Below are 17633 nucleotides of genomic sequence, written 5' to 3'. Positions count from 1 at the left end.
TAGGGGTAGTTCTACCTAGTTTATTGTTTCTCAGGAAGGGCCTCCTATGGGAAAGCACCTAACAGGGAGAGTGGGATAGGGCAACCAGGGGATCCCAAAGAAAGGAGGAGGAAGGAGAGAGAAATCCTCTGGAAGAAAAGAAGGCACCAGTAGGAGGAGGCATCCAGGGCTGGGACAGATCCGGTCCAGAGAAGAGTGTATTGAGGCCGGGCGCGGCAGCTCACACCTATAATTCCAGCACTTTGGGAGGCCAAGGTAAGCAGATCATTTGAGGTCAGGAGTTCGACGCCAGCCTGGCCAACATGATGAAACCCCATCTCTTCTACAAATACAAATATCAGCCGGGTGTGGTGGTGCACACCTGTAATCCCAGCTACTCAGGAGGCTGAGGCAGGAGAATCGCTTGAACCCAGGAGGCAGAGGTTGCAGAGAGCTGACATCAGGCCACTGTACTCCAGCCTGGGCAACAGAGCAAGATTCTGTCTCAAAAAAAAAAAAAAGAAAAGAAAAGAAAAGAAAAAGAAGAGTGTGGTGAGCCACATTGAGCTGGAGCCCCCAAGGAGCCCCCATTCCAAGATGGAGCCCCAGGTTGGGGGTTGGAAGATGATGCCTGGGAAGGGCACAACTAAAGTATGGTCAGGTTACAAGGCAGAGAGCAAGAAGAGAGACTGCAACCAAGGGAGGGCAGGCAAAGTTCTGGCTCCCAGCTGCTGGGATGCAGAGTTTCTGGGCAGTTCTAAGGACCTAGAAGCATCACCACCCACCAGTGGAAAGGACAGGGTTGGAAGGCCCCACAAGGGACAGGAAAGGCCCTGCGTGGGGAGTGGGCTTTGACATTCCCAAACCTTGACAAGAGGAACCAAGTCCATCTCTAGACAGCAAGACAGGCAGCAAAGCAAGACCTATGGGGAAAGAACAGCAGACACCGGCGGGGGTGGCGGCCCCTCTCTCCCTCCCTCCCCACCCCTGCTGGAGCCTCAGCAAGGTGTGCCCAGGGGCAGGAGCGGGGGTGACTCCCTGGGCTTGTGGAAGTAGATGGAAGAGGACACCTCGGTCTTGAGCTTGTTGTCCGAGCCACTGGCGGCCGAGGCCTCCGAAGCCCCGCCGCACTCCTCACAGCAGCAGCAGCAGCAGCAGTCCAGGAAAGCCCGGCCCAGCGGCCTGCAGATGCATAGGAGCAGCACCGGGGTGATGGCGCCCTTGAAGAAGGCAGAGAACTGGTTGATGAGGCCCAGGAGGTCCAGGGTCTGGCGGGTCAGCTCGGTGGAAAGGTAGGCCACCACAATGTTGCAGACGTTCTCTGGGAGGGTGCAGAAGGCGTAGACCACGGTCAGGCCCACCACGGTGCTGTTGAGCTGGCTCTCACACTGCTCGTGCTTGCTGGCCCTGCACTCCGACTTCCTCCCCGGAGGGCCTCGCACCCGCCACGTCACCAGCTGGCAGGTGACCGTGAAGAGGATGGGCAGGCAGAAGTAGCAGCCAAAGTACCACCACATGCGGGCGTTCTGGTAGGTCATCACCAGTGAGTACAGGGACTCGGGCAGGCTGGCTGAGGGTTTCATGATGCACGAGTCCAGGGTGCCCATGGTGGGGGCAGGCTCCTGTGCCAGCTGCCACAGCAAGAGCTCGGGCACGGCCAGCGTCATGGAGCCCACCCAGATGACAGCCAGCTTGGCCAGGATAGATTGGCACCGCTCGATGGGCCTCACCTTGGGCAGGGTGCTGGTGGCCACGTGGAAGCGGTCAATGCCCAGGGCACAGAGGCTGAAAGTCGTGACTCCCAGAGAGGAAACCTGTGGGCAGGATGTGAGGGAAGAGAGACGCACTTGGTCAAAACCTATGGGGACAAGGAAGGACACCTGGCTTCTGGCTCAGTTAGACAATGAATGGAGTGATAAGCATAGAAATTATAATAATGGGCCTGGCGCAGTGGCTCACACCTATAATCCCAGCACTTTGAGAGGTCGAGGCAGGCAGATCACTCGAGCCCAGGAGTTCGAGGCCAGCCTGGGCAACATGATGGAACCCAGTCTCTACTAAAAATACAAAAATTAGCCCGTCATGGTGAGGCACACCTGTGGTCCCAACTACTCGGGAGGCTGAGGTTAGGAGGACGGTTTGAGCCTAGAAGGCTGAGGCTGCAGTGAGCCAAGATCACATCACTGCACTCCAGCCTAGGTGACAGAGTGAAACCCTATGGAAAGAAGGAAGGAAGGAAGGAAGGAAGGAAGGAAGGAAGGAAGGAAGGAAGGAAGGAAGGAAGGAAGGAAGGAAAGAAGGAAGAAAATGAATTATAATAATAGTAACAACTCCATTTAATAAGCTTTTCCTATGGGTCAGAAACTTTACATATCACATTCCCAATCAACCACCTTACAGCTGAAAAAGCTCAGGCTCAGGCAGAAAGAGTGACTTGCCCAGGACTACACTGCTGATGAATGGTGGGGCTGAGGTTTACACACACACCTGCCTCCTTCCCCCTTGTTCTTTGCCTCTCAGGCTGGGGGATGAATGGCCTGGCTCCCACAGACCCTGTTGCTCTCTGACAGACTTTGGAAAATCATCTCCAAGGAAGAACCAAGATGAAGACATAGAAGTTCTGGATCTTTGCAGGTCCTTCCACTGCCCACACCCCATTATGTGCACGCATGGGATGAATGGTCTTGGGGAACATGGCTTACGTGTGCATGCGCGCGCGCGCACACACACACACACACACACACACACACACACACACACACAGAGTCCTGCTCCTGGCCCTGTCTGGAGAAGCCCAGGGCCTGGCTGTGTGGGGAAGTGGCCCCCCTCCGAGCAGCCTGTGCCCACCATGCCCACACACTATTCATCAAGCGCATGGAAAACCACCCCGTGAGCCAAGAGGAAGCAGCCTGAGCAGCAGGGGAGGAGAGTGCCAAAGAGCAGGAAGGAAGAGGGGACCCTCCCGCACCGTCAGACGCTGCTCGGCCACACTCAGAGATTGTGCTCAGATCCCCCTCCTGTCCAAATTCTTCTCTCTTCTGGATGGGGAACACAATCCCCGGCTTTTAGCACGGTCACCAAGTGTCCTTTGTGAGAACCCCAACCCCGTCTCTTGGCAGGGGAGCCCAGGCCTGTGGAGGCACAGCCTTTAAGCTTGGGTAGAAACGCCGCCATTCTCTCTCCTTTTTTTTTTTTTTTTTTTTTTTTTTGAGAGTCTCACTCTGTTGCCAGGCTGGAATGCAGCGGCACAATCTTGGCTCACTGCAACCTCCGCCTCCTGGGTTCAAGTGATTCTCCTGCCTCAGCCTCCCGAGTAGCTGGGATTACAGGCGTATGCCACCACGCCCAGCTAATTTTTATGCTTTTAGTAGAGACGGGGTTTCACCATGTTGGCCAGGATGGTCTCGATCTCCTGACCTCATGATCCACCCACCTCGGCCTCCCAAAGTGCTGGGATTACAGGCGTGAGCCACCGTGCCCAGCCCTGTCCTTCTATTTTACATCTCAAAAATATCTCAAGTTTTATTCCAAGCTGCCTTTTCCTGCTCCTTCCTCAGCGTCATCCTGAGATCCTCCCTATAAAAGGGTGTTTCCAGGCGCAGTGGCTTGCGCCTGTAATTCCGGTACTTTGGGAGACCAAGGCAGGTAGATTGCTTGAGCTCAGCAGTTGGAGACCAGCCTGGGCAACATGGTGAAACCTTGTCTCTACCAAAACTACAAAAATTAGCCATGCATGGTACTGCCTGCCTGTGGTACCAGCTACTCGGGAGGCTGAGGTGGGAGGACTGTTTGAACCTGGGAGGCGGAGGTTGCAATGAGCTGAGATTACACCACAGCATTCCACCATGGGTGACAGAATGAGACTCCGTCTCAAATAAAGAAAAAGAGTGTTGTGGGTGACAGAGTGAGACTCTGTCTCAAAAAAAGAGAAAAAGGGTGTTGTCTCCCTCCACCCGTCCCACCACCCAGCCTAGAAGGAGGACTCTCTACCAGCCTGTGGATCATCTCTATCCTCCAGGAGGTGTGGAGGGGCTGGCCCAGGAGGACATTACATATGTCAGGACCCACAGTCAGGGAGGGCCAGGTGTTCATTTACCTACCAGCCACATGCAAGCAAGAGGTCATACGTGTCTGCCCTTTTCCCCTTCTCCTCTATACCATGCCCAAATAAAAACCACCATTTATTGATTTTAATTCTAAGCACTGTATAGACATCACCCATTTAATCCCTTAAGAATTCACCCAGATAGTTATTAGTATTATTATCCCCAATTTACCAATGAAGAAATGGAGATTTAGGCAGTTAAAGTAATTTACCAAATCACACAGAGAGTGATGGGAAAAGCCCAGTTTCTAATCTAGTCTGCTCAATTTCAGAGTCCTGTGTCTAAGCACGCCCAGCTCACATGGGTTGTGAGCACGAGATGATAACTAAGATGCAAAGGCTCTCTCCAGTTGCAGGGTCTTCTTTTTTTTTTTTTTTTTTTGAGACGGAATCTCACTCTGTCACCCAGGCTGCGCAATCTCGGCTCACTGCAACCTCTGCCTGCCAGGTTCAAGCGATTCTCCTGCCTCAGTCTCCCAAGTAGCTGGGACTACAGGCGTGTGCCACCACACCCGGCTAATTTTTTATTTTTAGTAGAGACAGGATTTCACCATGTTGGCCAGGCTGGTCTTGGACTCCTGACCTCAAGCAATCCGCCTGCCTCAGCCTCCCAAAGTGCTGGGATTACAGGCGTGAGCCACTGCGCCCAGCACAGGGTCTTCTTTCAGGGTGGAGTACCTTTGGACCACTGTTGGTCAGTCTCCCTGGGTTGGAAGGACAGGAAAGGACTGTACCCACTGCTGAGACCCAGGGAGTCTGTCCAACTATGACATCATCATTGTTACATGGTGAGGTGGGGACAGACCTTGGAATAGGACCTGTGTCCATGTGCCTGATCCTGAGCCCTTCTCCGGCCAGGCAAGTCTCCCTTGTCATGCAGCATCATTCACGAAGGAACAGCAGCTTCACAGGGAGGCCACAGTCACTCCATTACACTCCATGCAGCCCAAATTTGAAAGACTGCTTATTTTGTCTTATAAAGAGAGGGTGGCCTTGCTGTGTTTTGCATAAATGCACACATCAGTATATTTCTTCAGTGTTCTAAGTTGTCTCTCTATGCTCTACATACCCTTTGACACCCGTGGACTTATCGTAGACATTCCCAGAAGTGAGGGCATAGTGGTATACTTTAGAAGTGTAGAACAGGCCAGCTGGAAGGACCATCTGGTCTACCCACCCTGGTTGGGAGACTTGGTCTCCCAACCTGCCCAGTGACGCCCAGTGACGCCCAGTATGTCAGTGGTAGAGCTGAGACTAGAGCCCCCCATTAGCTCCAGTGCCCAGAACCAGGTATTCCCTTTCAGAGAGGATCTAGGAAGTTGCTGGTGGAGACGACAATGGTAACAATGAGAATCTCAGCAGGGAGGGAAGAACAGAGCAGTCTTTTGCTTCGGGTGCTTGTATTCTTGTGGAGTGGAGGCTGACCTGATCCAGACGGGTGTGAAGGAAACTGGGCTCTCCCTTCAGGCACTCCTTCAGGAGGCAGGAGACGGTGAAGGGAGCTGTGGGAGCAGGACAGCCGCAGAGGGTACAGAGGGAAGAAGAAGAACCGCAAGAAATCTTGGGTGGGACAGGGGAGAAGGGCTGAGGAAGGGAGAGGGCAGCTTAGGGTCTGGAGAAAGTGGGAGAGACCTGCCTTGAGGTTACTCCTGAAGCAGGAGATCAGGCTGGGGCTGGAACCCAGGGACCCCACATACCCGCCTTTCCCCCTGGCCTGCCTACTTCTCTTGAGAGCAACCAGAAACCAATACCGTATTTGTCTCCTCCAAGGTAGAGGAGAAGCAAGCCAGAGCTCCAAGACTCAGGTTTTGCACACCCACAAATTCCACTTCCAAGGACCTGATGGAGACTTTGAACCCCTTCCCTGGATTGCAGCCTCTCAACTGAGCTCAGACAGAACACACACTCACCTCCATGAAGGGCACGGCCCGACAAGAAACGTCACCCAGTAGCCTCTGCTTGGTGATCTCATTGAAGATGACAATAGGGAGGCAGAAAAAGAGGACCAGAAAATCCCAGAGGGCCAGGCTGGCAAGGATAGAGTTCCAGGCGCTCTTCAGGTAGTAGCTGTGCCACACGATGCACATGACCGACAGGTTGCCCACGATGCCCACCGCAAATACCACCAGCGCCAGGAGCATGATGGCATAGGCACTGTAGGAGCTCTCGGTCACCGGATACAGGGGGTTCTGGATCTGCAGCCTCTGCCCCGGTGCCCCCGTCAGATTACCCCTCAGCTCCTGCCCGCTGCCTGGGGTGCCCCCATCCTTGTCGGGGTTAGGGCTGGTGGCCACCAAGGGCTTGGTGGGCTGCAGTCCAGCAGGATGAATGGGCCGGGGGTACTCCGCCCACTCCTCAGGCACATACTGCTGCACTCCCTTGGCCTCCTCATCCTCGGTGCCCCTCTTGGATCGGTTCTGCTGCTCCTGGGTCTCGGCTCTGTGCCTTCCCAGGTGCAGGGGGGCACCCCCAGAGACCCTGCTTAGCCCCACAGCCAAAATCACAGCAAGAGAGACAGCCAGGGGCCACAGCCACCGCATGGCTGAATGAGCAGGAGGCAGCCACCCCGGGAAGAGCAGGTGAGTGCAGGGGCCCAAGAGCTGGGCTCCAGAGAGGCAGCTGGCCGGCTGGATCCGCCTCCAGTCAGGCGTCTGGCATCACACTCGCCTGCCCTCCCTCCCAGCCTCTGGCCATGGGCTGGGCAGGGCCCTCTGCTGGACACACAGCACTGTTTCCTGCCCTCACACGTCTCGTCCTCCACGACGCCGCTTCTCAGGCCCTACAGCACATCAGGCTGTGGGGCCCTAAGAGGGCACCTGCTTCAGGCCCCTGAGAGTAGGAAGGAAATGTGGCCTGCCTAGGGTGACACAGGGAGGTGGGGCAGAATGGGAACTGGGGTGCAGGTCTCCTGACTCTAAGGCAGCTCCTCCATTCAAAACTGAGCAATAACCATCACTGTCACTTGTGGAACACTTCCTAGGTCCTAGCACTCAGCTGGTTTCTCAATTAACCCGCAATTAATCTCAGATCACAAATCTGAGGTTTGTAGAGGTCAGTCACTTGCCACATAGTTGATAAAAGGCAGAGCAAGGCCCGTAACCCAGATCTGATTCCAGAGATTTCTAATTTTTTTCTTTTTTTTTTGGTCGCCCAGGCTGGAGTGCAATGGTGCAATCTCAGCTCACTGCAGCCTCTGCCTCCTGGGTTCAAGTGATTTTCCTGCCTCAGCCTCCTGAGTAACTGGGATTACAGGTGCCCGCCACCATACCTGGCTAATTTTTGTATTTTTAGTAGAGACAGGGTTTCATCCTGTTGGCCAGGCTGGTCTCAAACTCCTGACCTCAGGTGATCCACCTGCCTCGGCCTCCCAAAGTGTTGGGATTACAGATGTGAGCCACTGCACCCAGTCTAAAACACCATATTCTGAGCCAGACACAAGATGCGTGGACATTTGCAATAACACGTCTTTACTGACTACATGTTGTGTTCAAGACACTCAGAATACAAAAATGTAAAGGATCTCTGCCACCATTGAGCTTTCAGTCCAGAGAAGGAAGTAGATGTGTAAGTAAAGTCAGTGTGATAGATGCTATGAAAGGCAAGGGTCATGATGCTGAGGGAACCCAAGAAAATCTGGGGGGATCTGGAAGGCCTCCCAAGTGAGGTGACATTTGAATGGATCCCAAGAAATGGCTGTGAGCTTGCCTGACAGACTATGGGAAGGGAGGGTGCCCCCGGCAGAAGACACAGCACACACAAAGGCTGGGTGATGTGAAAGCAGGTGATGTTCCCGCAAGACAGCAAGTCTGTCAAGGGGACTGGAGTGCAAGGGAGGTGAGGAGAGATCATGGGCCCTTGGGACAAAGAGCCTGGACATATCAGCAGAGGAGGAACTGGACTGTAAAGCACTTTGTATGCCAAGCCAAGGAGTTTAGATTTTATCCTATAAGCCATGGAGAATGTCACAGGTTGTTAAGCAGACAATGACTCAACTAAGTTATTCTAGAGGGGTCGCTGATGGGCAGCTGGGGTCCTAGCAGTCTGGAACAGGAGGATGCAGAGACCGGGGGACCTGTTGGGAAGCAGTGGGTGATGGAGAGAAACCCAGAGTCAAGGAAAACCAGCAGCTTTGAGGGGCTTTGGCTGTGCATGGGAGGGAGAGGTTGAGGCATAGCTCAAGCATGGAGTGGATAGTGAATCTACCCACCCACATTAGGGAGGCACAGTTCTGAGGACAGACCACACGATGCCCAGGAGAATCCACTGGAGAACTAACTGGAAGACCTGCCCCAGAGTGAGTCAGATCATTCCCTCCTCCCAACTCCCATGGCATTAGGCTGCTGTCATTGAGACCTACCACCTTCACCAGCCCAGCCAACATGGTGAAACCCCATCACTACTAAAAATATAAAAATCGGACAGGCATGGTGGTGCACACCTGTAATCCCAGCTACTCGGGAGGCTAGGGCATCAGAATCACTTGAACCCAGGAGGCAGAGGTTGCAGTGATCTGAGATTGTGCCATTGCACTCCAGCCTGGGCAACAGAGCAAGACTCTGTCTCAAAAAAAAAAAAAAAAAAAAAAAAAGGCCGGACACAGTGGCTCACGCCTGTAATCCCAGCACTTTGGGAGGCTGAGGTGGGCAGATCACAGGGTAAGGAGTTCAAGACCAGCCTGACCAACATGGTGAAACCCCATCTCTACTAAAAATAGAAAAAAAAAAAAAAAAAAATTAGCCAGGCGTGGTGGCAGGTACCTGTAATCCTAGCTACTCAGGAGGCTGAGGCAGAAGAATCACTTGAACCCGGGAGGTGGAGGTTGCAGTGAGCTGAGATTGTGGCCAGTGTACTCCAGCCTGGGCGACAGAGTGAGATTCCATCAAAAAAAGAAGGAGGAAAGGAAAGGAGGGGAGGGGAGGGGAGGGGAAGGGAGGGAGGGAGGAAGTGGGTAGAGGGGAAGGGAAGAGAGGGGAGGGGAGGGGAAGGGAAGGGAGGGGAGGGGAGCGGAAGGGAGGGAGGGAGAAAGTGGGCAGAGGGGAGAGGAGGGGAAGGGAGGGGAGGGGAGGGGAGGGGAGGGGAGGGAAGGGAAGGGGAGGGAAGGGGAGAGGAGGGGAGAGGAGAGGAGAGGAGAGGAGCCTACCACCTTCCGCCTTGTGGTGTGGCTATTTGGGGATTTGGATAACTAGAATCATCTATCATCTGCAGCATCACCACTCACCAAGTACCACACTTTGCTCAATGCTTGCTATAATTATCACTTACTCTTTATATTACTCTCCTAGACTCTGAAAGGTAAGGCAACTTTCCTAAGAACACACAGCTAGTGAATGACAGCTGGGATCCAAATGTAGGTCTGTCCAACTCCAAAGCTGAAACTTTTTTTTTTGAGACAGGGTCTGGCTCTGTCGCCCAGGCTGGAGTGCAGTGGCATGATCTTGGCTCACTGCAACCTCAGCCTCCCGGGCTCAAACAATCCTCCCACCTCAGCCTCCTGAGTAGTTGGGACCACAGGTGTGCACCCACCACACCTGGCTAATTTTTGTATTTTTAGTAGAGACAGGCTTTTTGCCATGTTGCCCAGGCTGATCTCAAACTCCTGAGCTTGAGCGATGTACCCGTCTCAGCTTCCCAAAGTTCTGGGATTACAGGCATGAGCCACCTCACCCAGCCCAAAGCTGAAACTCTTAACCACTCCTCTGTGTGACTTCACAGAATTCTAACATAGGAAGAGATGCTAGAGATAATCTACACCAACCTTCTTATTTTTCAGGAGTAGAAACTGAAGTCCAGAGAAGCCAAGTGACCAGGCCAGGCACTCGGCAGTCCTGTCTCTGCTGTGGGATCCTCAGTGCTTCATAGGCACGTGTCAACACATTATGGACCCAAGCCCAGGGCTGGTATGTGTGAGCAGAATAAGTGTTAGTTCTCTGCTCTTAAACAAAACAAAAAAAATCAAACACAAAGTCCTGCTCTATTGCCCAGGCTAGAGCACAGTGACATGATTATACTCACTGCAGAGTTAAACTCCTGTGATCAAGCAATCCTTCCACCTCAGCCTCCAGAGTAGGTAGGACTACAGGTGCACACCACCCTGCCTGACCTTCTGCTTCTTATTTTATTTTTTTTATTTTATTTTATTTTAAAGACAGGGTCTCACTCTGTCGCCTAGATTGGAGTACAGTGGCAGGATCTAGGCTCACTGCAGCCTTAACTCCTCCTGGGCTCAACTGATCCTCCCACTTCAGCCTCCCAAGTAGCTGGGCCCATAGGCACATGTCACCATGCCCATTTTTTTTTTTTTTTTTTTTGGTAGGGATAGGGTCTACCGATATCACCCAGGCTGGTCTAGAACTCCTGGGCTCAAGCAATCCACCCCCCTCAGCCTCCCAAACTGCTGGGATTACAGGCGTGAGCTACCACGCCCAGCCTCTTTATGCTCATGGACATGCCTCCATCAAACCTCACATTTTGCCTCACACAGAGTAGGTGCTCAATAAACACTGAATGCCTGAAAGGGCACCCCTTGTGCCTGTCTCTGTGAGAATGGTTGGAACGTCAGAGGCCACTAGGTGGAACCAAATGTCCAGTGATGGTAGTTAAGGGCCCGGCCTCAGACCTTCACCCCATCTGATCCTAACCAATCCCATTCTGCCCAGGTCCTGCCCACAGACCTTCTATGGCTGTCTGAGGAAGCCATCTGAAAAGAGATGATAGGGGACAGGGTGGGTTCCCAGGGGCTGAGACTAAAGGGATGGGGGATGTGCCTACTCTTCCCCTCCACCCGCCCGGAGGGTGCCCAGCATGGGTCCCCCAAAAGCACTTTTCTCCTACCCCTAGTTCTACTCTAGGAAGATTCCTCTCTCTGGACCAAGCTGGAGCCATCTCCCCTATTCAGAAGCATGCCAGGCAGAGACAGAAGGCTTTCCTAGCCCTTGGGAGTGTCTCTCCACGATCCCAGGAATTCCCCATTCCTCTCCCTGGGAGTTTCCCCAGTGCTGGCTACAGAAAAGGTATTTAGCTGGGGCCGGGTGTGGTGGCTCACGCCTGTAATCCCAGCACTTTGGGAGGCGGAGATGGGTGGTTCATGAGGTCAGGAGTTCAAGACCAGCCTGACCAACATGGTGAAACCCCGTCTCTACTAAAAATACAAAAATTAGCTGGGCATGGTGGCGCATGCCTGTAATCCCAGCTACTCAGGAGACTGAGGCAGAAGACTCACTTGAGCCTGGGAGGCAGAGGCTGCAGTGAGCCGAGATTGTGCCACTACACTCTGGCCTGGGCTACTACACTCCAGCCTGGGCTACAGAGCAAGATTCCGTCTCAAAAAAAAAGAAAAAAGAAAAGGTACTTAGTTGGAACTGGGTGGGAGGGAAGCACTGAGGTGGCACTGAGGGTATCTGAGCTGGTGTGGAAGTGCCACCCATGAAAAAAATGAGCGAGTGTTGTACTGAGCAGATTCCATGTGCCATGCATTCTCCAGCCAAGAGCACACTCTGGAATCAGACTGCCTGGGTTTAATTCCTGGCTCTGTCATTGACTAGCTGTGTATGTGACTTTGGTCAAGTATGTAACCTCTGTCCCTCAGTTGCCTCATCTGTAATGTGAAGATAATAACAGACTTGTTGTGAAGATTAAGATTAAATGCTGGGTGTGGTGGCTGTCTCCTCCCAGCCCTTTGGGAGGCCAAGGCAGGAGGCTCGCTTGAGCTCAGGAGTACAAGACCAGCTTGGGCAACATGGCAAGACTCTGTCTACAAAAAATACAAAACTTAGCTGGGCATGGTGGTGTATGCCTATAGTCCCAGCTACTTAGGAGACTGAGGTGGGAGGATCACCTGAGCCCAGGAGATCCAGGCTGCAGGGAGCCATGATTGTGCCACTGCACTCCAGCCTGGGTGACAGAGCAAGATTCTACCTCAAAATAAATAAATAAATAAGATGAAATTATGCCAGGCGTGGTGGCATACACCTGTAGCTCCAGCTACTTGAGAGGCTAAGGCAGGAGGATCCCTTAAGGCCAGTAGTTCAAGACTGTAGTGTGCTGTGATCTCACCTGTGAATAGCCACTGCACTCCAGCCTAGGCAACACAGCAAGACACTATCTATAAAAAAAAAAAAAAAAGCCTGGGCGTGGTGGCTCACACCTGTAATCCCAGCACTTTGGGAGGCCAAGGCAGGCAGATTGCAAGGTCAGGAGAGGGAGACTATCCTGGCTAACACGGTAAAAACACATTTCTACTAAAAATACAAAAAATTAGCCGGGTGTAGTGACGGGTGCCTGTGGTTCCAGCTACTCGGGAGGCTGAGGCAGGAGAATGGTGTGAACCCAGGTGGTGGAGGTTGCAGTGAGCTGAGATCATGCCACCGCACTCCAGCCTGGGCAACAGAGCGAGACTCTGTCTCAAAAAAAAAAAGAAAAAAATTAGGTGGGCATGGTGGCACGTGCCTGTAGTCCCAGCTACTCAGGAGACTGAGGCAGCAGAATCACTTGAACCTGGGAGGTGGAGGTTGCAGCAAGCCTAGATCATGCCACTGCATACCAGCCTGGGTGACAGCAAAAGACTCAGTCTCAAAAAAAAAAAAAAAAAAAAAAAAAGAAGAAGAAGATTAAATGAGTTCATCTATGTAAGTCATTAGAATAATATCTGGCATATGTAAGCACTATATACATGTTAGCTACTGACTAGAATTAATTCATTTGATTCTCACAGCAACCTTATGAGATAGGGTACTATTATTATATATCTACCCATTTTACAGATTTGGAAATTGAACAAGCAGAAGGCAGCCAAAGAAGCAGAGAGGGCAAATTCTGAGACAAGTTCTTTCCCCTGCCCGGGTTCCAGTTCTGAATAGGAACATAGATCTGGCCTATACTGAACACGGACTGAGGCTAGGGGAAGCATAGACAGTCTGACCCCACCAGATCTCACTGTGTCATTCTCCTCCAAGCTCTGGGCCCCTGGCCCCAAATGGCACTTGGGTCCTGCTCTAGGGAACAGGTGAATGGCCACTAGTGGGAAAAAATGCTTCTAAAAATCAGGAGACTTGCTACTGAGTCCCAACTCTGCTACTAACTAGCCCTGTGACTTCAGGAATAGGTCAGTCACTCATTTTGAAAATATCTGTTGCGCACCTACTATGTGCCAGGCATCGTCCTAGACATTTGGAAAACAGAGTGAACAACATAGCATGGCCTCCACCCTCATGAAATTCACATTCAAAGCTGGGTGCAGTGGCTCACACCTGTAATCCCAGCAGTTTGGGAGGCCGAGGCGGGTGGATCACGAGATCAGGAGATTGAGACCATTCTGGCCAACATGGTGAAATCCCGTCTCTACTAAAAATACAAAAATTAGCCAGGCGTGGTGGTGGGTGCCTGTAATCCCAGCTACTTGGGAGGCTGAGGCAGGAGAATCGCTTGAACCTGGGAGGTGGAGGTTGCAGTGAGCTGAGATCGCACCACTGCACTAAAGCCTGGCAACAGAGCGAGACTCCATCTCAAAAAAATAAATAAACAAGGAATTAACATTTGAGGCTGGGCGCAGTGGCTCACGCTTGTAATCCTAGCACTTTGGGAGGCCTGAAGTAAGGAGTTTGAGACCAGCCTGACCAACATGGTGAAACCCCATCTCTACTAAAAATTAGCTGGGTGTGGTGGTGCATGCCTGTTATCCCAGCTACTCGGGAGGCTGAGGCAGGATAATCACTTGAACCCAGGAGGCAGAGGTTGCGGTGAGCCAAGATCATGCCATTCCACTCCAGCCTGGGGTACAGAGTGAGACTCCGTCTCAAAAAAAAAAAAAAAAAAGAAAAGAAAAGAAAAGAAAAGAAATTCACATTCAAGTGAACGAGGCAGTCACTGAAAAAGCCAAATTCCAAGTAATATAGCTATAAATTGTGATGAAGTCATAAGATCATGAGACCTCTCTGTCCTTCCAGTTTCCCCTCAGTAAAAGGTAAGGGGTATTTCTTGGGTCTTAAGTCCCCCCAAGCATGCTATCTATGGTAATAAAATGCAGTCATTGCGAAGGCATTTTAAAAGGTAATGTGGACTGCTAACACACTGTAAGTCAGTGGGTTTTGATTGGATCATCAGGGTCAGAAACACCTGGAAACTTATTTGAAATGCACATTCTCAAGCCCCACCCTAGACCTGCTAGATCAGAAACAGGGTGGGCCCAGCTTCTAGTTGTTTTCTAGCAAGTCCTCCAGGATTCTGATGAAGGCTAGAGTTTGAGAACTACTATACTAGGCATTCCCATTGCATTCAAATGGTAGGGGGTGGAGGTGGGAGGATGCTTGTAGGAGGGGACAGGGGGAGAAACCTGTGTCCCTGGAGCTCCCAGATCAGGAAGTCACTGAACCTCTGATGAGCAGGTCCTGTGTCTGCCTATCTTGGTCCTCAGTGCCTGGCATTCAATAGATGCTTGATACACCTGTTTCTGGGAAAAAAAAAAAAAGGAAGGCCGGGCGCGGTGGCTCAAGCCTGTAATCCCAGCACTTTGGGAGGCCGAGGCGGGTGGATCACGAGGTCAGGAGATCGAGACTATCCTGGCTAACATGGTGAAACCCCGTCTCTACTAAAAATACAAAAAACTAGCCGGGCGTGGTGGCGGGCGCCTGTAGTCTCAGCTACTTGGGAGGCTGAGGCAGGAGAATGGCGTGAACCCGGGAGGCGGAGCTTGCAGTGAGCCGAGATCACGCCACTGCACTCCAGCCTGGGAGACACAGCGAGACTCCGTCTCAAAAAAAAAAAAAAAAAAAAAAAAAGGAAATGGTAAGTAGAAACAAAAAACTGCTCAAAAATCCTACTTGTTATAAGATGCCAAAATCTCCTTAATGGGAGTGGGAGGAAACTTCTGGCTTCCTCAACAAAGGTAACATTTAACAACTTTCAAGTCCAGGTGACTCACTCCTGTAATCCCAGCACTTTGGGAGTCCGAGGTGGGCAGATCACCTGAGGTCAGGAGTTCAGCCTGACCGATATGTTGAAACCCATCTCTACTAAAAATTCAAAACTTAGCTGGGGGCCGGGTGCGGTGGCTCAAGCCTGTAATCCCAGCACTTTGGGAGGCCGAGACGGGCGGATCACAAGGTCAGGAGATTGAGACCATCCTGGCTAACACGGTGAAACCCCGTCTCTACTAAAAAATACAAAAAAAAAAAGCGGGGCGAGGTGGCGGGCGCCTGTAGTCCCAGCTACTCGGGAGGCTGAGGCAGGAGAATGGCGTAAACCCGGGAGGCGGAGCTTGCAGTGAGCTGAGATCTGGCCCCTGCACTCCAGCCTGGGCGACAGAGCCAGACTCCGTCTCAAAAAAAAAAAAAAAAAAACTTAGCTGGATGTGGTGGCGTGCGCCTGTAGTCCCAGCTGCTGGGGAGGCTGAGGCAGGAGAATCGCTTGAACCTGGGAGGAGAAGATTGCAATGAGCTGAGATTGTGCCACTGCACTCTAGCCTGGGTGACAGAGTGAGACTCTGTCTCAAAAAAAAAAAAAAAAACTTTCAAGACAGTCAGTAGAAAGTCTTTCAACCATCTTCTGCTCCTGCCCCAAGATGCCCCTTTCCTCGGGGGGAAGAGGGTATCCTCCTCTCGCTGTGACTTTCCCCAGCCATGGCAGCTAGCTCCCCGCATGCAATGTTCCAAGCACATCTCACCATCTTTCCTCACTGGCCTACAGCACAGCTAAGGCAAGGCTGGAATGTTCAGATGCAATGAAATCCTCAAGGATGCTAAAGAGATACAAGCATAGTTAGTTACAAGAAGTCGAGGGATCCAGCCGACAAGGCTTGATCCTACTTCCCAGATCCCAGAGCCCCCCTATCGTATCTCCTAGCTGGCACCCAGTACTAGGAGCTCTCTATAGACATCTACTCTCTTCCAAGTCCACACCAAGAGACGCGTGGAGAGAGGGCCTCTTCTACTTACTAGGACTGCTCTCTAGGTTAGTTTCTCAGTAAGGACCTTTCAATATCAGAATAACTACAGGCAGAGACTGGCCTCTCAGGGCCCAACTGGCTGCCCCATCAGAAAAAAAAAAAAAAAAAAAAAAAACCCAAGTATTTATGAGACACATACTGGCTGTGGGAGGAGAGAGAGCCAGGCTGTTATTGTTTAACAAATGTGTACTGAAAGCCTTTCATGTGGCAGACACATCATTGCTACCTAGAAACATCTGTTATTAACCCCTCCTTTGACAGCTCACTACTTTCAAGATAGCCCATTCCAGTGTTTAGATGACTGTTATCATGCAGAACTTGCTCCCTTATCAGAAATGTGACTCAAGGAAAATCCACCCGTTGTTTCTGGTTCTGTCCTCTGGAAGAGACAGAACACACACACACACACACACACACACACACACACACACACACCCACAGGATCCAGGTGTAAGACACAGTCAGCAGGCATAACATCAAATACATAAGTAGTAGGCACTGGCCACAGTAACAGGTGGAGGTATGTGAGGATGGCAGCAGGCAGGAAAGCCCAAGGGAACCAGACAGGCTTGGGTGAGTCAAAGAAGCCTTCCTGAGTTCTAGAAGGGGTTTCTTCAGGAGCAGGATTTGAGTGGAAGTGAGAGAGTTAGTTTGGCAGAAAGGAGGTGGCGTAGAAGTTCCAGGCAGGAAGAGAGCTGGTGGGGAGGAAAGACTCCAGGAAGAGCCAGCTGCTGGGTGGAGCCCAGCATCACTCAGCTGGAGGAGAGTCTGGCCCCTGCAATCACAAGACTGAGCAGTTGAGCCAGGGCAGGAGTAGGGTGAGGCTGGAGGAGCCTGGGAAACCCCACAGGGCACCCTGCATCCTCTCACATCTCCCTTCCCCAGTGATTCCAGGCGCATTTGGCTGTCCCCTACAGATGCCTGTGCCAGATTTTCATCCTTGGCAGCTGGAGGGGCAGGCTGCAGGGCCCTCTGGAGTCTAGAACTTGGTTCTGAAGCCCTGGGGCGGGTGGAGAGGGATGGGATAGAAATCTTACGGGGAGATCCAAGTCCTAGGCTGTAGCTGTGATAGGTTTGGCTGCAGCCAGGGGCAAATGTGGAAAGCTGCCACAGTTCCTGTTTAGGTGGCTGTCTGGGAGACGGAGCAAGTGCTAAACATAGAGGAGTCTCAGGTCCTGCCTCCAAGCTAGCTGGCCCCCTCCCCGAGCCCTTGACCCCAGGTCCTGGCACTGCCACCATCCCCACCCCATACCACACAGCCACAAGGCAGCAAGGCCACGACAAACAGATTATTCATTGCCAGGTGCCCTAGCCATGTCCTTTCTGCCTTCTTGCCCTGATGTCCTGACACAAGCTGCCAGAGAGCTCAGCACAAAAGAATGCAGGGCAGAGCCAAAGAGGAGGGTTAACCCTTCCCTGGGCAGCATCTGCCTGGATAGCTTTCAGGGGGCTGGTTGGGTGGGTGGGGAGGGAAACGATGGTTAAACTTCTACCTCCGAGTCCCTCTGAGCCTAAGAGCGGCACCGTCTTCCTGCCCTTCTCTGGAGTTGACGGGTCATCCCAGACACATGGAATTGGATCCACAGAAATCCACATCCCCTTACTTGCCAG

The 17633-nt window shown here is 52.1% G+C and overlaps 1 protein-coding gene and 2 long non-coding RNA genes across 5 annotated transcripts in view; 1 reads left to right on the top strand and 2 right to left on the bottom strand.

The window, feature by feature from the left end:
* Positions 1-6671, bottom strand: GPR37L1 (G protein-coupled receptor 37 like 1). Its single transcript, XM_045394947.2, has 2 exons — positions 5995-6671; positions 1-1793 (listed from the first exon to the last, which is right to left on the bottom strand). The coding sequence occupies exons 1-2, from the start codon at positions 6622-6624 to the stop codon at positions 978-980; spliced, it is 1446 nt and encodes a 481-aa protein (XP_045250882.1). The 5' UTR covers positions 6625-6671; the 3' UTR covers positions 1-977.
* A 2525-nt stretch (positions 6672-9196) lies between these two features.
* The window catches only part of LOC135969503 (uncharacterized), a 34245-nt gene continuing 25808 nt past the window's right edge, over positions 9197-17633 (top strand). For both annotated transcript variants that reach the window (XR_012431350.1, XR_010584768.2), the window contains exon 1: positions 9197-9981. This is a non-coding gene — a long non-coding RNA (uncharacterized lncRNA). The remainder of the gene's footprint in view (positions 9982-17633) is intronic.
* The window catches only part of LOC135969500 (uncharacterized), a 37190-nt gene continuing 29546 nt past the window's right edge, over positions 9990-17633 (bottom strand). Inside the window, exons 3-4 of one of the 2 annotated variants that reach the window (XR_010584763.1) lie at positions 15741-15815; positions 9990-14528 (exon numbers count right to left, since the gene is read on the bottom strand). This is a non-coding gene — a long non-coding RNA (uncharacterized lncRNA). Of the gene's footprint in view, positions 15816-17633 lie in introns of both variants that reach the window. The other variant, XR_010584762.1, reaches the window with a different exon arrangement.

Source organism: Macaca fascicularis, chromosome 1 (genome assembly GCF_037993035.2).
Source record: "Macaca fascicularis isolate 582-1 chromosome 1, T2T-MFA8v1.1".
In the NCBI taxonomy this organism is placed as follows: Eukaryota; Metazoa; Chordata; class Mammalia; order Primates; family Cercopithecidae; genus Macaca; species Macaca fascicularis.
This window is presented reverse-complemented; position numbering and strand designations above follow the sequence as displayed.

Coding starts and splice junctions, on each gene's coding strand:
- GPR37L1 (XM_045394947.2), bottom strand. CDS start 6,624: ATGCGGTGGCTGTGGCCCCTGGCTGTCTCTCTTGCTGTGATTTTGGCT. Junction 1,794..5,994: donor GGGCCGTGCCCTTCATGGAG/GTGAGTGTGTGT, acceptor TCCTGCCCACAG/GTTTCCTCTCTGGGAGTCAC.